This window comes from Anser cygnoides, chromosome 8 (genome assembly GCF_040182565.1).
Source record: "Anser cygnoides isolate HZ-2024a breed goose chromosome 8, Taihu_goose_T2T_genome, whole genome shotgun sequence".
NCBI classification, from domain to species: Eukaryota; Metazoa; Chordata; class Aves; order Anseriformes; family Anatidae; genus Anser; species Anser cygnoides.
Window position 1 is genome coordinate 3,924,809 of NC_089880.1, and position 19,407 is coordinate 3,944,215.

Consider the following 19,407-nt stretch of genomic DNA (forward strand, 5'->3'; position numbering starts at 1 on the left):
AGCCCAGTTCCCGTGTGCCACTCTTTCTCCAGAGGAGGATTACTGTTTTAATGTGATGAGCTCACATCATCTATTCCATGCTCACTGAGCAAAACAAAACAAAACCATGCAATCTATCCATATAGTAAGAAAGAGTTAATCCTGGTCCATGCACACAGCCCCAGAAATGGCCTTTGTGTTGGGAAATTGTATGGCAGCCAGGGGAAAGCAGGTTTCCTCGGGCTATCAAGCAACAGTAACTGCAACTGCTGCTGCCGCTGCAGCCTCTGGCTGTACTTGGTGCTACAGAGCACCCCATGCTGTTGTCTGGCCAGTGGGGCTGTGCAGCCACGGACCTGCTGGCTCTCAGCCAGTTCTAATCCTTCCCCAAATTGTTTCATCCTGTTTTTGCAAGGGGGTTTATCCAGTGATATAGCACAGGTCTCTGTTTATGTATTGTGCTTTCTGTTCCCATGGAAGCAGCAAAACCACAGTCATTGCCTGTGTCCAGCACTTACCAAAGCCTGGGAATACAGGCAGACTTTGCTCCAGAGGGAAGAGAGCACCTGGATAAAGAGGTAAGGACCTGCAGTCTACTTCTATACAGCGTATCTTTGCCAACACGCTAGGTTAAGCTGGAAAATCATCTCAAATCATGTTTCTAATAACTGTGGCAGCTGCTCTCTGCCTGAGAGGTGGAAGGAACTAAGGTCTCTTTCTTCACTTGAAGAAGCTCCATCAACACTTCTTTAGCAAGGACAAGGTTTTGCATCAAGGTGAGCTATTAAAAATCCACCTGAAATCACCAGGGGCATGCACCAATAGCCAAGTTTTCTTTTCGTCAAAGCAAGTATAAAGCTCTCTTCCTAAAATCTTATTCCAGATGAGTCAGAAGAAGCCTATGCTCTAGATCTATGAGTTTTATCATCTAGTTCCCTGACTTTTTTGGTACTTTAAATTTTTCCATAAACTCAATTGGTTTTGCTGAAGCAAAGCAGAAACAGCTTTATGTTTTATGCTAACATATTTCCATGACACTTTCCTGTTACAGAGATTGCTTGAAGTTGGTTAAAAAGAGCTGTCAGCATTACTGCAGATACTACCCTGCACATAGATAATATTCATAAGTCATGCATCACCACACTTTCTTGTAAGACTATCTTGATTGAAAAGGACAGGCGGCATTTTCTGAATCTTTTGCCACTAACACATTTTTTTTTAGGAGACCATATAGATGAGATGGCCATTTACACAATGGCATATCCTTGTCCCATGCTGACTGTTCCCCTTCCCCCCACCACACAGCCACCCTCTTTAGGAACACACGTGCATTTTTTCCTACAATTGCTTCACTTCAGCCAAAAAATATACAAGCCCTCTCCTGTCTCTACCAGTACATTCACAAAACTGTGAAAAACAAAACCAGAGAATCAACACAACTCTTCCTGTCCTTACAGCATTCACACAGCTTGCATAGCATCCTTCCCACCACACACATATTTCTAGTAAAAATTTGTAGAATAGGGGTTGGCTACTGCCCTGTGTTTTACTGTACCTGACTCACAGTTACAATTTAAATTGGCCTTTAGGCACTACAATAATAACATAATTAATAACAGCTTTTTATCAGCTTCTGAAGTTAAATCACCATGTGAGTTTCTCAGTTCGTTCTACCCACGAAGCACCCTAACCCTCTTACTCTGTTCCAGAGTGAAGCAATCTGTGTGTGGAGGTAAGCAAAGCACTCTTCAGTCATTTTTAATGGTTTGTGCTCATGATTTCCAAGCCAGACTCATGACTTCAGAACAAGCGAGGCTGATACAGTAAATGCAACTCTAAATGGCTATCACTTATTAACCCCTATTCCCATAACAACTGGGAAATAATTTGGCAGTAGCAAAATCTTGCTACAGCTCCTCAACTTTTGCCCTTTTACTTGGAGTAACCCAAAAGCAAGGTTAACAAAAAGGGAGGTTTTTTGTTTTTGATGTTGTTATTTTTTGGCTTTTTCACCTAAAGGCTAGACCATTGGTGGGTAGGAACCACAAGCAGACACCCACCCACTGCCCCAAATCATTTCCTGGAATTTGGCTCTGACAGCCGAGTACAGACCTCCTCTGCTCACAGCTCCTCCACTCCCAGCAACCCTCGTGTCCACCCCTGCTGCCTGGAGCCCCCCTGCACTGCCCCCTGTTCCCAGGGTACCAGTGAGCCACTGTCCCCCCAGGTGAGCAGAAGCCGCAGAAATCCTTCCTGACAGGGTTAGGACTAGACCACGTGTTGGTATGGCAACACTAGCAACCTGCTGGAGCTCTGGAAAGTCTTTTTCAATGATCTGGAGTCAGGCTGCAGATTTCCCTTCCACACCTGCCTGTAGGCATGGAGACTGACAAGTATATTTTTGCTTTTAACATCTTGTTATGAGACTTTGCTTGTCTGCTTAGTGCAGAGCATGGACTTGACAAACCCTTTGTGTATAAATGAGAAAACAGCTGGAAAAGACAAGGGACTGATGGGAATCTTCATCTCCATTGCCATAGCCCGCTGGCCACAGCATCCCAAATACCAGTGACCATCTGGAGACTGAATAAGAACAGCGAGTTGTTTCCCATACTCCCCAAAAGCAGGAAAGACAGGAAATAAACTGTGACAACTCAGTTCATGCTTCTTTCCTTGAATGGTAAAGCTAAATGCCACAACCCAGGGCTAAGCTTACAGGTACAAGACAACCTTTGGAGACATTATTGATGTGCTATAAAGGAATGACAATGCTACCCCATCCACAGAAGGCCTGCAGGCCTTATCAAGGATACTTCCCGTTGACATCAACAGGAACTTGCCTGAGAAAAGGCTGTAAGCTTTGATCCACAAATAGGATCCCAAAATAACACATTTCACCATGGAAACTATTGTTCAGGTTAATTCCTTTCTCTTTAAGGTTGTAGCAGCAATTGCACCAGACACTCCATGGATTAGAGAAATCCCAGGCTCCAGTTCCAGGCTTCCAGTACAGAGGGGACATGCACAAGGCTGATGAGCTTGGTTCTGCCCTCAGACCTGGCCCCACTACTCCCTGATGGGTGCTGAGGCCAGGTGAGCTGCTGTTAGCAGACTGAGCTCATGCAGAGCACATCCACCCTGTAATATTGACCATCCAAGGACCACTGCTACCAGGGCCATTCTACTCATCTGTTTCAGGTGAAAGATTTCCCAGAAACAACGCAAAAGCCCCAAACTCCCCTTGGACCAGCCCTGCACACCCCACACCTGCTGGTATGCTGTGCAGGTGTTTCAGCCTGCATACACACAGCTGCTGATCACTTACGGGCTGCAGCCAGAGCTTTCCTTGCTCCGTGGCACCTTCCTCTTCCCACCCCATCCCATCCCATCCCATCCCATCCCATCCCATCCCATCCCATCTCACCCCACCCCACCCCATCCCATTCCATCCCATCCCATCTCACCCCACCCCATCCCATCCCATCCCATCCCATCCCATCCCATCCCATCCCATCCCATCCCATCCCATCCCATCTTATCCCATTCCATCCCATACTATCCATCCCATCCCATCCCATCCCACCCCATCCCATCCCATCCCATCCCATCCCATCCCATCCCACCCCACCCCAGCCCAGCCCAGCCCAGCCCACCCCACCCCACCCCACCCCACCCCACCCCACCCCATCCCATCCCACCCCACCCCACCCCATCCCACCCCACCCCACCCCATCCCATCCCATCCCATCCCATCCCATCCCATCCCACCCATCCCATCCCATCTCATCTTATCCCATTCCATCCCATCCTATCCATCCCATCCCATCCCACCCCATCCCACCCCATCCCACCCCATCCCATCCCATCTCATCTTATCCTATCCCATCCCACCCCATCCCATCCCATCCCACCCCATCCCACCCCACCCCATCCCATCCCATCTCATCTTATCCCATCCCATCCCATCCCATCCCATCTCACCCCACCCCATCCCATCCCATCTCACCCCACCCCACCCCACCCCATCCCATCCCATCCCATCTCACCCCACCCCACCCCACCCCATCCCATCCCATCCCTTCTCACCCCTCCCCATCCCACCCCATCCCACCCCACCCCATCCCACCCCACCCCACCCCACCCCATCCCACCCCCCCATCCCCTCCCCGCCCATCCATGCCCCCCATCCCCTCCCCGGCCGGCCCGTCCCGAAGGAGTTAACGCCGCCGCCCCCCGCCGCCCCCTGACGTCAGCCCGGCGCAGGGGACGCGGATCGGGCGGAGGAGACCCGCGGCTGCCGGCGGCCGGGGGAGCGCTGCCGCGGGGCCGCCGCCCGCAGCCCGGCACCATGTCCGCCAAGGAGCGGCCGAAGGGCAAAGTGACCAAGGACAGCGTCACCCTCCTGCCCTGCTTCTACTTCGTGGAGGTGAGCGGCCGCGCGGGGACGGCGCCGGGGACCCGGGCGGGTGCGGGGATGGGGGCTCCGGGGGGCTGCGGGGGTCTCCGGGGGCTGCGGGGCCGGGGGATGCCGCGGTCCCGGCGGGGCGCCCCCGCCGCCTGCTGCGGGTTCCCCGGGCGCTGCCTCGCCTTCCCCGGGGCCCGCAGCGGGGAGCGGGCGCCGTGTGCGGGAGGTGCGGGGGCGGGGGGCAGAGAGATGCCGAGGCTGCTCCGCTGCTCTCTCGGCACGGAGACGCGTTTCAAGGAGGGCTGCTAGGCGAACGCCGCTCGCCGGTCTTTGCTGGCATAAAAATCCCGTTCGTAAGGATTGCTCGGGAAAATAGAAATGATCTCAAAATGACAGCCAGCGGTATGTTTTTGTCGACCCTTGGATTACGCCCCCAGTACACCCCCTGCTTCCTCTGAGGGAGCTAAAAACGCCCGTGATGAAAATGGAATGAGGTTCTCTGCACGCCTTGTGCTTGGAGAGCAAAACCTGCCATGGCTGCTCAGCTGGTGGCAGGTGGAGTTGCAGAGGCACTCGCTGCCTGGTGTGTCACTTGGAGGCACGATGCTGCCTTGGAGCACACAGCCGCATGTGTACTGCCAGATCAGGAGTGAATACGGGTTAAACTTAGGAAGGAGATGAAAATGCTTTAGGGGGTGAGCACAGTGTTTCTGTGTGAGTGGGGTCATCTGAAGTGACTGGGGCACTGTGAGGTGTCATGGGACTTACCTCAGAGAGAGACTGTGGTAATAATGGGAAGAACTTATTGGTAAAATGTGGGATAGGAATTAATTACAACTGATAGGCTAAATAAACATATGAAAACACACACAGTACTTAATGTAAAAAAAAATACTGAAATATAAACGTTGGGGGAAAATATAGAACAAGAATTACCTGAAGGTGCATTTGAAGGACTTTGGAGGTCTTCTGGAAGGAAGCAGGGATTGGGTTCAGAAGGGATTTTAGGTAACAGTGGGGTGTCTCTGTCCCCCGTATTTCATAAGCACCTGGACATGATTGGGAGCTAACCTGAAGTACGCAGCACCGAGCGGAAAGCTTTGCAGAGGCTGTTCCTGTGGAAGCAGCAGGCATTCCTGTCGCTGTAACTAGCCTGCTCAAGAAAAGCCCTTTGATGGAAGGCGCTTGTTGTGCCATCCAACTTACATTGGCTTTGTACAGGAGGGAGAGGTCAAGCCTGGAAAAGTCCCTAGAAAAGGCAGTTTTCCTCACTCTCCATGCCATCCTTGTTGCTTTGGGAATCCAAGCAGCAAAGGAGATGGCTGGGCCTCAGCCTGGGAGTAACTCTGATGCTGGGGGACAATGAGAGATCCTGCAGAACATGACAGAACTGTGCTCTTTGGTGGGCTTTGCCTGCAGCAAGATGGGATGAATTACAGAGCAGCAGCACTAAACGTGTGCCTGGTGCTCTAAGAGTTGCCTTATATAATATTAATGCCATACTCGTAGCATGGCATTTCCCCTGGAAGCTCCCTGTAGCTGTTACAAGGAATAATGGAAACGATTCTGCAAGCAGTGAAGAAATTAGACCGGGCTCTTTGTACAGGCTCTACATGAAGCAGGTGAGTTCTCCACTCTGATGTGGACTCTTAAAAATCTTAAAACCTTCAGTGGGTCATCTACAGCTAGATCTAAAAAGAGGTGGAGATCAGCACTGCAGAGCCTCTTCAGCACCCAGCTGCTCCAAGAGAGAATCAGAATTCTCAGTTCAGAGAACAGGCTACTAAGGAACTTCTAGGACTTTGATGTTATTCCTTCACAGGAGTGGAGTCTAGAACCTGTGTGAGCCCTTCTCCCCCAGGAGTCCTAATTATTGAGGACTGCAGACTTGTGCCCCCTTTTGAGCCGATGAACATTTAGGTATTCAATACAAGTAAAAGCAACGTCAAGGGAAAAAGCTGTCTGCAATCCACCTGATACATTGATTAGGAATCTCTGAGCTATCATTCCTCTCCCATCACACAGCAGGAAGATTTGAATCCATGTCGCACATTTTAGGCGAGTACGCAAATCACTTGCTTGAAGAAAGGGTGACAGCAATTCAGGTGGTATTTAAACATTTAAGTTTTGTTTCCTGTGTACAACCACCAGCATTTACCCACTAATTCTAATCAGACTAACGACACTGCCTTCCTAGAGCTTTGTAGCACAGGCAGATACCAGCATTTCAACAGCATCAGAAAAAGAACAGGATGGCTTACATTCTTCTGTAGTGATTGGCTCAAGGAGAACCAAAGGTTGAGTTATACTTCATACAAAGGGATCCAATCAAAGAGAATTTAGTTGGCAGTGGAAATTCCCAAGTGTATTGGACAGAAGGGTTGCCCAGTGTGGATGACTGGCATTACTATGAAATAGAGATTTCTTTTGTAAGCAGAAGGTAGGTTTCTCCTATGATCCAGAAAAAAAAAAAAAAAAAAAAAAGTAAATTACCAATTTAATTAATGCTTTCCTTTTAATTTCATGAAAGGCAATTGAATGGATGATGGGAAACAAGCTTTTTAGCTCTCTCCTCTAGACACTATCAATTCTTTTATGGATGTCTTTTTTCCCTTCTGCCACGCACTCTGATTTTTCCTGTCCCATTCATACCAGAAAGTCCCTCCCCACACTGAATTGCAGTGAATAAACATAGGAAATCAAGTTTGCACTTTCAAACAAGAAAATCAGAGTTTGCTGTCTTCCACTTAGCATCAGGACCTAGGAGGTCTAGGGTAAAGAAAAATTAAATTGTTTAGAAAATACATTATAAAAAAGGGTTGTTTCTTCTCTCAAATACTAAACAAAAGGAAAGATATGAGAACAAAGGACGTTGGGACAAAGAGGAAATGGAAATTCCAAAGCGGTAGGAAAGGGAAGCATTTGTGTTATACAAATGAAAAATAGAACACAGTTAAAGAGGGAAAAATCTGTAATAACTGATGTATTTCAGGCATAAGAGAATAAAGAATGAGTAAAAAATAAAAATAAAAAAATCCTCTGCTCCAGAAGGACCTGATCTTTAGAAAGAGCAGCAAACAAATAGAGCTCTGACACACAGGTGTTTCTGCCGTTAAGATCCTTAGGAATACATTATGAATGGAAATAACTCCTATACATGAAAGCATGTGGTGGCAGCAACTTTCATGATTGGGTAAAATGCAATTACATAGGACAACTGTCAGTTAACTTTAAAATAAATACCGTGGGCCTGATTTTGATTTCAGTCTAATTTAAGAATAATTCAAACCAACAGATTTTAACACAGCAGAGTCACAACATAAAACCAATATGCACGTCTTAAATCAATGTTATCACTGGAGCCATTCTTCGTTTACACAGGAAGTAAAAGAAGAAGCAGGATAGAGCTTCGGAAGACATAGAAAGGAAAAGGAACTAAAAATCTGTAAGGAAGAAATGGAGCTTCAGAAAAATGTGGGTGGGTCATCTTCCAAAAAAATCAAAGGCTAACAAAGAAGCATGTTTTCAATTTTCATGATTCATAAAATAAAAACTTCATGATTTACTCTATATTTTAGAGGTTATTTTAAAATGCTGGTAAGACTCCTGCATAGCAGAGCCTCTGATCAGCACATGCTCTTGAGAGCTGAATAGCTTTAGATTGCCTCGTGCATCTTGCTCACCTGAGACATATGAAAATGAGCACTGCCAGGCCGCTTGGCCTGTCTTATTCCTAATTATGGGTGTGATATTTTAGGGTTCTGTAGACTGTATAGGTAATCTGAACTTCATTTTCATAGCTGGGAAGGTCAAAACTTGGCATGAAAATTCAGTCTCTAGGCAAGTGTAAATTTTTTTTCATGGTGGAAAAGCCTACATGCCTCTGGAAGATATTGGAAATGAGTATTCCTGGAAGAAGTTCTGCTCTTTGTCAACTGACAGTTTCTTTTCAGCATATTCAGAATATATAAGTATATTCACTTGCAGAAGAAATCACAGAATCACTTAGGTTGTAAATGACCTTCAAAATCATTAAGTCCAGCCATCAACCTGACCTCCTGAGTCCCATCACCAATCCAGGTGTCTTAGTGCCACATCCACACATCTTTTGAATACCTCCAGGAATGGGGACTCCTCCGCTTCCCTGAGCAGCCTGTTCCAATGCTGCCCAGAGAATGCCTCATATTTTAATATGAATTTGGAAAATATCCAGGGTTATCTAATTTCTGTTCCTAAGGTGATGGTCATATTTTAGGTGCAGGACAGATACATTTATTCTTAGTGAAGGAAAAAGATTTCACCTGTGCTCATGCACTTGAAAAATTCCTGGATTAAATCCTCATTTTGTAGAAGGCACTATGAATTCTGCCTTTGATTTTAGCGGCACTAATACTTTATCCTGTGTCCCAGATGTGGGAATGCAAAAGGACATGGTGTTGTCAATCTGAGCAAACACTTAACTTTTCTTGGTTCCTAAAGGAGACTATATATTCTTATATACAGTGGTATGAGCAGTGGAATTCTTACAACAGTGGTATGAGCAGTAGGCACAGTAAGCAGTAAGTGTTATCACTATAGGACTCCAGCCTGCAAAATGCAGGTCATCAGCTTCCATTGAAATAAATACATGGAAAGAATGTTCACTGTGTCTCAGCACCAGACACTTTATTTCCATTTGTTTCTAATATCTACTGACAGAGCTAGGTTGGAAATGTCAAATGTTTGTGCACATCAGTAGGTAGCCCTGTGCCACTTCTAAGTCACATCTGGAGGGTTGTTTTTTTTTCAGTTATTCAGCCATGCATAAGCCACCACATTTAAATTATGCACTTTGTCACCTCCAAGTCATGTATAGGTGTGACTGTATGAGACAGAAGATGCTGACTGAATGCAGTGATTAGAGTAAGTGCATAGGGAGAATGGGCTATAAAACTAAATCTTCCTTCCTAAGAACAGGATGTTGGTATCTAGTGCAAGAGTTAAACTACACTGCTGTTTCTTGGAGGAGCAATGTAGTCCCATTTCTCTCTAGGTAGGTTTTCGGTTACACTTGAGTTAGCCTTAGGGGAAAAACACACACACACACACTCACACACAAACTGTAGAAGATGAAATGATCCCCATACTGTGGAAGTAGCATAATGCTTACCACATATATTGCTTTTTCTCTCAAAAGAGTCAACCATGTGTGAGGGGAGGGGAAGGTGGAGAAATACTCTTAACAGTCTGCTTATTGAGCTAACCTTGCAATGTGGCTGACTCACAGAGTATAGACATCAAATTTTTTATCACATTGCATTAGAGACCAGCATCCCCATAATATTAACAGCCAGTCTGAGGCTTGAGGAGGCTGCTGTTCATCCAAAGCAACTAACATTCATTGACCAAGCTGTCAACATTATATCCTCCCCATCACTTCCGTGTTTACAGAAGAGCTGTACAGCCTGCATACTACTAGCTTTTAGAAGAAGATGAGCAGAAAATGGTAACAAAAAAGGAAGTGCCAGGGCTGGGCTAAGGTTGTCCTGAGAGGGGGAAAAAAATGCCAGTGCCATATGTTAGATCTCCCTTTGTGTTCAGCTACTTGCTTGGGCAGTGTAGCTTGAGTGGAAGAGGGTCCTATTCCCTTCTCAGTCCTACATCATCCTCCTGATCTAGTACTTCACTAGTAAAAGGAGGCCTGAACATATTAGAAATCAAAGGAGAATCATTTTTCCAAACAATTACCTCTTCCAGAAGTAGAAATATTTGTACCCCTTTCTGTGATTTTCTTCTATAATTATTAAAAATCTATTACTCTGCAGCCAAAATTAAAAATGAGCAGTAAATTGTGTAACCTTGCCTACACAGGAGCTGAACTGTTACAAACATTGTAATCTTTACTGATGATCCTTTCACTTAAAAGTTCATTTTGTAGGGAGAGAGTTCATACATTGCAAAAGAGCATGGAAGTAAGCCACTGGAGGAGGGTTGGCACCCACAGTAATTTTTGTTTTTCATATGAAACGTATTTTGGAGAGTAGAATAAACTGTAATAGTTTGCAGGGATTGACAGCTTTGTCTGCTAGAGATGTGGGGTTTTTGTTTGTTTGTTTGTTTGTTTTTTCAGGAAACTTCTTGCTGAAATTTAGTAAAAGTTTGACCTGAAAACAGCCAACTTTTTGAAATGCTGCTGTTCTTGTTTTGCCATAGATTTACAGCAGCCAGTAGAAAAGAATCATAATCAACAGGGCGTGCTATATCCTAATCTCATTGTTTGTAGTTACTTATTGATTATAACTAATCATTGAATTAATTAATAACCATAATTAACTGTAATCATAATTAATGTAATGAATCATCAATTATTTTTGAAGTCACACTGACAGTAAATGTGTTCCTGGTATTTTTAAGGTGATGTAAAATCTCTGTCTAAGTGTTTGCTTTATATTTAAGCGCATATACTTAAGGTGAAATATTTTAAAATTATTTTTAGATTATTCCTGCTTGATAATATTTTTGTTAAACAATTGCTGTTTTTTTTTCTCTCTAAATAATTGCTGCTTTAAAAAAATCCAAAACCAACAACAAAACAAACAAACAAACAAACAAAACAGAGAGAGAAAGAAGCACTTTTAGGATTACCTAAAGTCAAAGTGTGACTTTGAAATTTCTGAAAAAAATAGAAATTTTATCACTCGTGTATCATTTCTATTTTTGGTCTTACATGTCCTGAGAGGTTTTCCATTAAGATTTGGCAAAAGATTGAGAGGTTTGAGGAATTATACACAGATATCTGTTGTATTTCTAAAGCAACACTCTAATTGGCAGTCACAGAACAATTCAATTAAATTCTAAAATCAATGTTGGAAATAGGGATAACTTAATTTTCCACAATGGTAATGATAATAGATTTCAATGGCACCTGGGATTCTAAACTGTGAGTCAAAATTAAATCCAATAGAGTTAATCTGGGAGAAGAAAGACCACATCATGTCTCTGCAATTAGTTTTCACAAAACTTAGACAATGGTTAGGTAAAATCCTTCAGAGAAAAGACCAGTTCCTTACAGCTTTGGGCCAGATTAAGCCTGCATCCAAACAGACGTACAAGAAGCAGCAGAAACTGGAGTTTAGAGAGAAAAGCAAAACCAGATTTATACAGATGCAAATTTTAGGCTTCTGAAAAGGCCTGAATGCTTTCTTTTGCAAGCATGAGGGTTTAAGAATTATTTTAGAACATACAAAATCTACAAACCTGACTTCCCTGCTCTACATCCATCCTATGTTCTGTACTATCTCTCAGAAGTCCTCATGATAGCCCAGTCTGCAATGTTGTTAAACCTGTACTTGGTCTTAATCCCAGCTCAGCACTGCAGTCTCACTGAGGGTGAAGCTACAGCACTGATGCAGCTGAGCAGGAGCCATGCTGAGGACCCTGCAAAAGAGCTCATGGGTTCCAAAAAACAAGAGAAAATGGCAGCATTTGGGCTGATAACATTTTCTCTGCTTGACCTTTTTCTGGAAGGTATTCAGACATCATAGTCATGACCTCAGTATTCATTCCTGTCAGGATAGAAGAGCCCTGTCTTTCCAGTTTCTCCTCCTGTCTTGCAAAGCTCACAGCAAAGTACGACAGGACAACAGCCATGGAGGTTGAAAGCTGCAGTCACTGTTAGTAGTTGGCTAAGAATAGAAATACCTTGTCTCCCCCAACCCACCACAGCCCTCTTTTTTGTCTCATCCATCTGTTGTGCCTTGTCATTTAGACCATGAATTCTTTGGCACAAGGACTGACATTTATAATACATTTTAATAGAATCTCCCACAATGCCACAGCCTTGCAGTGCAAACGCAACTTAATTTTTAAATTGACCATCCTTTTCCCAAGCACTTGGCTGTTGTTGATTTTATGAGGAGAAACTGATGGCATTCATTAGCTGTCTCTCTGAGGCAATCCTGTGTGCTTACTTGGTTGCTTAAAAAGATTTCCTAATTACCAGAAGGCAAGAGAAATACCAAGAGGCAGCTCTGGTGCCCAGGACCTCCTTGTCTGCTGTGGAAGAGCTGCAGAACAACCTAGGGATCTAACAATTCTTTGGCCGCCCAAGCCCACAAGTTATTTCCAAATGTAAAAGATTCAAGTGTCCTATCAAGTGTTACTTAATCCTTCTTGACAGGTGGGCTAGTCATACTGTCTTTAATCTTTATCTGGTTAATTGTGGCTTGGCTTCCTCTGAAAGCTGATGTACATACTTCTCTCTTCTTTTCTGCCTATCATATACAGGCAGGTAAAACAAGGCAATTCTACAGCCTTTGTATTTGCATCCAGTCTCAAGGAAAATCACTCAAGTCATTCTGCTCATCACAGTAAGCAGCAACTTCAATATTTTGCTATGACTGCACAAGAGGCATTTCATTTTTTCCTCATTTAACCTCACTGAAATATAGCCTAGGCTAATCACTTTTGTAACCAATATTCAAAGAGTGTCTCCTGGCAGCCACCAACACAGTCCAATACAGTGAGAGAGGATCTGGATTTGAGTTCATGAAAAGAGATAACACCCATAGTGCATTTTAGCAAAGCAAAGAGAGGTCACTAACTACATCCTACAAAACATGTTTAGACATTTGAGTATGTGATACTCGACGGCTAAGCTCTCACAAAGCCCATGGGTTTGAAGATACGCTCTTGAAGATACGTATGGACTCTGCCTAGTTAAGTGCTGGCAAATGTAAGAATTAGATATGTAACTACCAGTGTACAGCTTTAGAGAAAGGGAATTTGTAGAAGCTACTAATTTTCACAGAGATTTAATTATGCATGTATCCAGTTGCATATTCTTTCAAAGTACAAAAGAACTGGGGGTGGGGAATGGGGGTAGTGCTAATTTGTTGCCTTTCTCTGGTTTAAGCCTCACTGTTTCCATGGTGTCATTTAGGAAACCATCAATACCTGATTGCTACTGGCTTGCCTGTAAGACTTGCAGAGGGAACCTGTTTTTAGCAAAGCTTTGATTATCTGGGAATTCTCCAAGGGGAAGGAATTAGAAATGTAGGGCTCTGCAGAGACACTATGGAATAGTAAAGTTAAAGGTCCAACATTTTCACTCCAGAGCAAGCACTTAAAAGCACAATTCCTAGCTCAATACAGCAGTCTTTGTAATATTAATAACATTTATTAATATTAATAACAAAGTCTTAGGTCTTAATAAAGGCTCTTAGCAGTAAAAAAATAAAATAAAATAATAATAATCATTAAATAAAAAACACAACTCAATTGAACCTTTTCAGCAACTATGCTGATTATGGTCCCAATTCTAATACTCCAGGCCAAAGGGAGTTTGACCACTTGGGTCAAACTCTACATTTATAGGTGTAAGTTGCAAGGTAAACAAGGATCCTTCTCCGTTAGCCAACCAAGGAGGTAAGAGTATAAAGACTTACTAGTCAGGATATGTGAGCTGAGGTTGGGAAGTTTATTATTCTACTTAGGAATAGGAAAATTCCTATTCCATTTCGTAATTAAAACAATACACATTATACTGTCTAATTATATTTGACATTTTCAAGGTATTGGGAACTGAAGTCTGTAATTACAGAACTACTGCTGCCTTAAGCAGAACACTCCATAAATATTCATATATTAAATAGCCACTTATACTGTTTAGTAGATTTTAGAAACGTTTGCTTTTCTTTGGCCCTTTTGAAGATGCATTTTATATTTGTATTTTAAAAAAGATAGGAAGAGAAATGTCCTGTGGGATCAGACATACCGTATATAGCAAATTGACTATAAACCTATTCATTAGTATTGTAAGCAGTTATGTTAGGTATTCACAGTCCTTTAGAATTATTTCTTTTCTTTTAGCACAGTGGGTAATTACAGTCAGAAATAATATGGGAGTCCTGTAGTGGAACTGTAAGATAATGAAATATAATTTTCATGATTCTTTGATTTTTGTAATTAACACTTAAATTACAGCTAACATACAGCAGCTTTTTTAAAAAAATGATAGTTGTCCACATCTTTTTTTAGTGGTTCACAATAAAAAGTCACTTAGTCTTTCACCTACTTGTGATTGTTTGATATTGCCATTTAAAACAGTTGCTTGCCTAAGAGTACCATAACCAGAGTAGAGATGGACTTATGGTACGGGCCAGTTGTTCAGGAGAGGCTTTCCTGTTCTCAGTGTTAGAGAAATGGAAAAATATACAATGAAGATGAAACTCTGAATGCAAAATGTTCCATGAGTTTTCCTGCCCTGTGTTCCCATCCTAGAAAATTAACCTTTGGGGAAACCTAGATGAAGAGACATCAGAAGGGTAATAGACCCTGTGCGTATCTTGATCATTTAGCTCACTGGAATAGGTTTATGTCTTTTTATAAGATACTTTGTCTCACAGGACCTGGCCCCTTGCTAAGTCATTTAGGTATGGCTTTCAAATAGTTAATAAGATATTGCCAGTGCCTCAACGTTTAAATGCTGTGCAGAAGTGAATTTGCAATATGCATGAGCTCAAATGCAGTCTCAGTGTCCAAGCAAGAGTGGAAGAGACTGCTCAAGCTCCCTGCACACCAGGGTAGCACACGCTGTAGAAGCCTTCTGGACAGGATGCTCCTTATCCCAAACAGCTCTACAGTCTCTGTGCAGTGTGGGAAGAAGAGCACCCAGTTCCACAAAATAAAATAAATATAAAATATAAAAATATAAAAATATAAAAATATAAAAATATAAAAATATAAAATATAAAATATAAAATATAAAATATAAAATATAAAATATAAAATATAAAATATAAAATATAAAATATAAAATATAAAATATAAAATATAAAATAAATCCTTAGTATGAAGACTTAAGGAAGTCCTCTTATATCCCTACACATCTGTATAATGACTGGAAACAGTCATTATCGTGACTAATTGTGCATGCCTGTAGTATAGTTAATAGGGACTGTGTCCAGCAGGATGTGAGAAGTATAATTAAATAATGTGTCCAACTAAAGAACTGGACTTCTTCCTGTAATGAGTAGGAAGCAGGACTCAAGTTACCTTTTAAATAATTATTCCAACATAGTATAAATACATATTATATAATAGTCATTTTATATATTGTGTATTCATATTATATTCGATACATATTGAAATATATTACATCTTACGTGTTTTTATTATATGCTATACGTAACATATGTGTAATATAGTATGTGAGTGCACATGGCATAGAATCCCAGAATATCCCAAGTTGAAAGGGACCCACAAGGATCCTGGACTCCAGCTATACCTATACACATATAAACTAGTTATTGAAACAAACTTGCTAGATGCCTGATCTTTTTGTAATGCTCACGGTACTTAGCTTCATTTAAGGTGCCAATACCCATTCCCTTTCTACATCATCACATCTTCGCTACTAGATAAGATTACGATGGAATCAACTTGAACACAGATAACTAGGCAAGCAAAATCGTTCTGATCTCTAACTTCAGTATATTTAGAACACTTTTGAAAATAGCAAAAGGTGTTCTTTTCGTGCAAAACCTAAGTTGTATTAAGAAGTACGTTTCAGTAAAATTTAGATAGTATCCTTCTTCCCTAACCACACAAAATTATATTGTATGTACAAAAAATCTACATTTAGAAAGCCCAGTGTTTAAAAATCTGAAAATGACTAGTTAATGCAAGAAACCATTGTCCCTCTTCCACATATAGTTTGTTTTTTATAGTTTTTATTCATAATTTTTCCAGTATAAATATTTATTCAGTTTTACCTCTGCTTTTTATTTTATTATAGAATGGGACAAATGATACTGATTTTAATCAAACAATATTTTTTTTTTTGTAAATGTATACAGAAGATTGAAAGTATAATATAATCTCAGCATGCCTGAAATTATGTCAGGGCAGTTCCTACTCCTTATAACGTGAGGTGCCTGATGGAAAAGGGGAGTATTTTTTTTCTCAAGATGTACAATACAACCTTATCTAATTTTTATGATTCTATCTGTCAAAGCAAATATATTTAGTTGTTTCAAGTTTTTGCTTTTCAGCTGCAGTTAATAGTGAGGAGAAGTTAATGTGATAGCCATCTTAAAAAAAAAATATATATATAAGTAAAGGAGAAAAGGAAGCAGATAGGCAGCAGAGACATAGGGAGGGAGCCATTGCATCACAGTGGAGGAGCAGGCAGTGGTTGCAATATTGCCTTGTCAAGTGAGGACTCTGGGAAATAACAACCATAAAACTTTTTTGAGCATTTACTAGGCATTCACTAAGAGGATGCAAAGAACTATCACATGCTGCTGGTCACCTCTGAATGCCCCACTGCCCAATCTGGGGAAGGGCTGCCCTGCCTACTCATCAACCATTGGCTTCAAAATGCATTTTTGCTATTACTCATCCTGAAAGACTTCCTTCCACAGCGATTTACTGCTTGAATCTGTGCTTTCAGGAGTTGGTGGTACACTGAGGTGAATTTATCCCCAGAGGAGCTAACTTTGCTCTTAATAAATTACTAGAAGTAATTGTGATGGCTAAAATCATTAAATAGCTAGAGGATAAAAGAACTGTGAACCACAGTCATCATGGTTCTACACAGACTGAATCTTGCCAAAGTTAATTGCTTTTTGATAGAATTACAAAATGAATGTGCTAAGGCAAAACACTGTGTTACTATATATTTAGATTCTAGGCAAGCACTGGGTAGTGTTTTTCATTAACTGTTACTTTGAAACTTAATAAAAATTGGTTTGGTTATAAATACTGTTATATATATGGCTGATAAAGGACCAAAAAGGGTGAGGATGAGCAGCAGAAAGGTGAGGCCCCACATGGGAGACTGAAATTGTGTACTTACTTAAAAAAATAAAAAATTAAAAAATAAATCTGTCCATTAATGTTTCATGAATGAAAGGGCTAAATTATATGGGCTGAAGGTTGGAATGAGTATTTTAACTAGCTTGGTAGACAACAGTTACTTGATATCAACTGAATACTATGATATCTCTATAGAATTAGTTATTTAAAGATGGTAACAGATATAATAAGGAACACTGAGGTGTAAAAATCAGACATCACAGAGATTTATTAACAGACAATGTTGTCTTTGCAAAAGTATTACTATTCAATTTCTGAACAGTAATTTGTTGTTTTCTTCTTTTCTAGTTGCCAATATTGGCATCTTCTGTTGTTAGCCTTTATTTTCTTGAACTTACTGATGTCTTCAAGCCAGTTCACTCGGGATTTAATTGCTATGACAAGAGTCTGAGTATGCCATATATTGAACCTACACAAGAGGCTGTTCCCTTTTTGATGTTGCTTAGTCTGGTGTTTGCTGGACCATCAATTACGGTAAGTTTGAGGTGCCACGGTCACTTATTAAAAATTTTGAACATTTTCAATTGACATAAAGAAAATAGCTCCTTTGTCTTCAATGTGGCAGCGGAGTGTCTTCCAGATAAGTTACATTAGGATTTTAAATTCAATTCTATTCTTCCATAGCAGAAGGAGACACACACTCCTTAAAACATTCCCTGTAGCACTTCGTCTATTCTCTTTATACTGATTGTGAGTACTAACGTTAAGAAACAGCATCAGCAGTTGGGTGAGAATAGTTTGAATCGTTCTGTTATGCTATACAAATATTTTAACCTTTTACAGATGGGTTGCCTTCATACTCTGAGATAAACCAAAAATTCAAGATTCTGTTGAAAATGGAAGCCTTTAATTTACAGCACTGAACATGCCACTTTTGTTAGAACTAGCTTTGTTCAGTAAGAAGGTCTATCAGCCTTGTCAGTGAAATCAATTACAGTTTCCCAAACAGCACTGGGACTCCTCTAAATTGTGAGTTAGTCATTAAGAACAGGTAGACTGGTTTAGCGGCCCATCCAAAGGGAGAAGATGATTTCAGCAGAACAGAAACTTCTTGTCAGAATACGAGCAGTTTGGTCACTTGTGCAGCAAGTAAAATAAATTGTCTGTTGCAGGTAAGTATTGTCCCTGCTGGAATTGCTGTATCAAATTAAAAAGAAATCTAAAGACCAGAGGAGATTCACTGTGTCTGATTTTTGGCACCTCAGATGGGAGACATTCTCACACCACTCCTCTCGGGTAAATCGAAACAGAAAGTCCAGCTGAGTCAACCTTCTGAAAGGGTCTCCTCTCTCCTCTGACAGCAATGACTGGGTGCCTTGGTTAGGCACCTCTGCAGCACCAGCTGCAAATGTATGCCAGTTCCACTGAATTCCCTTAAATTCAGCCAGTTTGTTCCTTTTATAAGGAACTAGCCATTTTACAATCACAAAATCTATAAAATATGATGCCACCATAAAAATCATCAAGTGCTGTTCCTTTGCTTGTCAGGATGTGGGTTTTTTTTTCCTTTTTTTTTTTTTTAACTGAACTCAACTGTGTGTGATTTTGGTTGCTTTAGAAACCATTTTTGAAGGATTTTGCACAACCATCAGGCTAAAAATACTTATTTAGCAAGTAGAAGCTGTCTCGGTGTTCTTTGTGCAGCCAATTGCAGAAAAAAAAGAAAAAAAAAAAGAAAAAAAAGATGCAAAAGATAAAAAGAAAACTTGTTGATATTGTAGTTTGGCTAGGTTTTCTGCATTTAAACAGTGTTTCTGATAACCAGAAAGTGGACTTTCATGAAACAGCTGTAGAAGGAATCTATATAGGCTCACTTCGGGCACAGTAGGCTGAAGAAGGGGTAAAAGCCAAAATTTTTCTTCAGAGAGAGTTTATGTCAAGCCTGGAAAATGCCAGATGCCTTCAGCAGAGATGAAAGATGCCCATTTCATTACAGAGTGCTTATTAAGGTCTTTGATTCAGCACAGTTAAATTATTTCAGCATTGCAATAGGGAATGTTATTCTTCCTTGAATCATTCTCCTACCTGCATTACAGACACAACTAACCAAAACCATGCCATGAGAGAAACTCAGACATTGAAGCAAGCCTATCAAACATTACAATGGTAAAGAAGGTAAATCACAAAGCTTGTAAGTGCAACTGCTTAAAAGCTGCAAGCCTTAG

General features: G+C 41.4%; 1 protein-coding gene across 2 annotated transcripts in view; it reads left to right on the forward strand.

Moving 5' to 3' along the window:
- Positions 1-4,225: 4,225 nt before the first annotated feature.
- The window catches only part of PLPPR4 (phospholipid phosphatase related 4), a 31,494-nt gene continuing 16,312 nt past the window's right edge, over positions 4,226-19,407 (forward strand). Inside the window, exons 1-3 of one of the 2 annotated variants that reach the window (XM_067001922.1) lie at positions 4,273-4,405; positions 5,894-6,006; positions 17,531-17,716. In XM_067001922.1, coding sequence (XP_066858023.1) covers positions 5,998-6,006; positions 17,531-17,716 — 195 coding nt within the window. In that variant the 5' untranslated portion in view covers positions 4,273-4,405; positions 5,894-5,997. Of the gene's footprint in view, positions 4,406-5,893; positions 6,007-17,530; positions 17,717-19,407 lie in introns of both variants that reach the window. The other variant, XM_048067198.2, reaches the window with a different exon arrangement.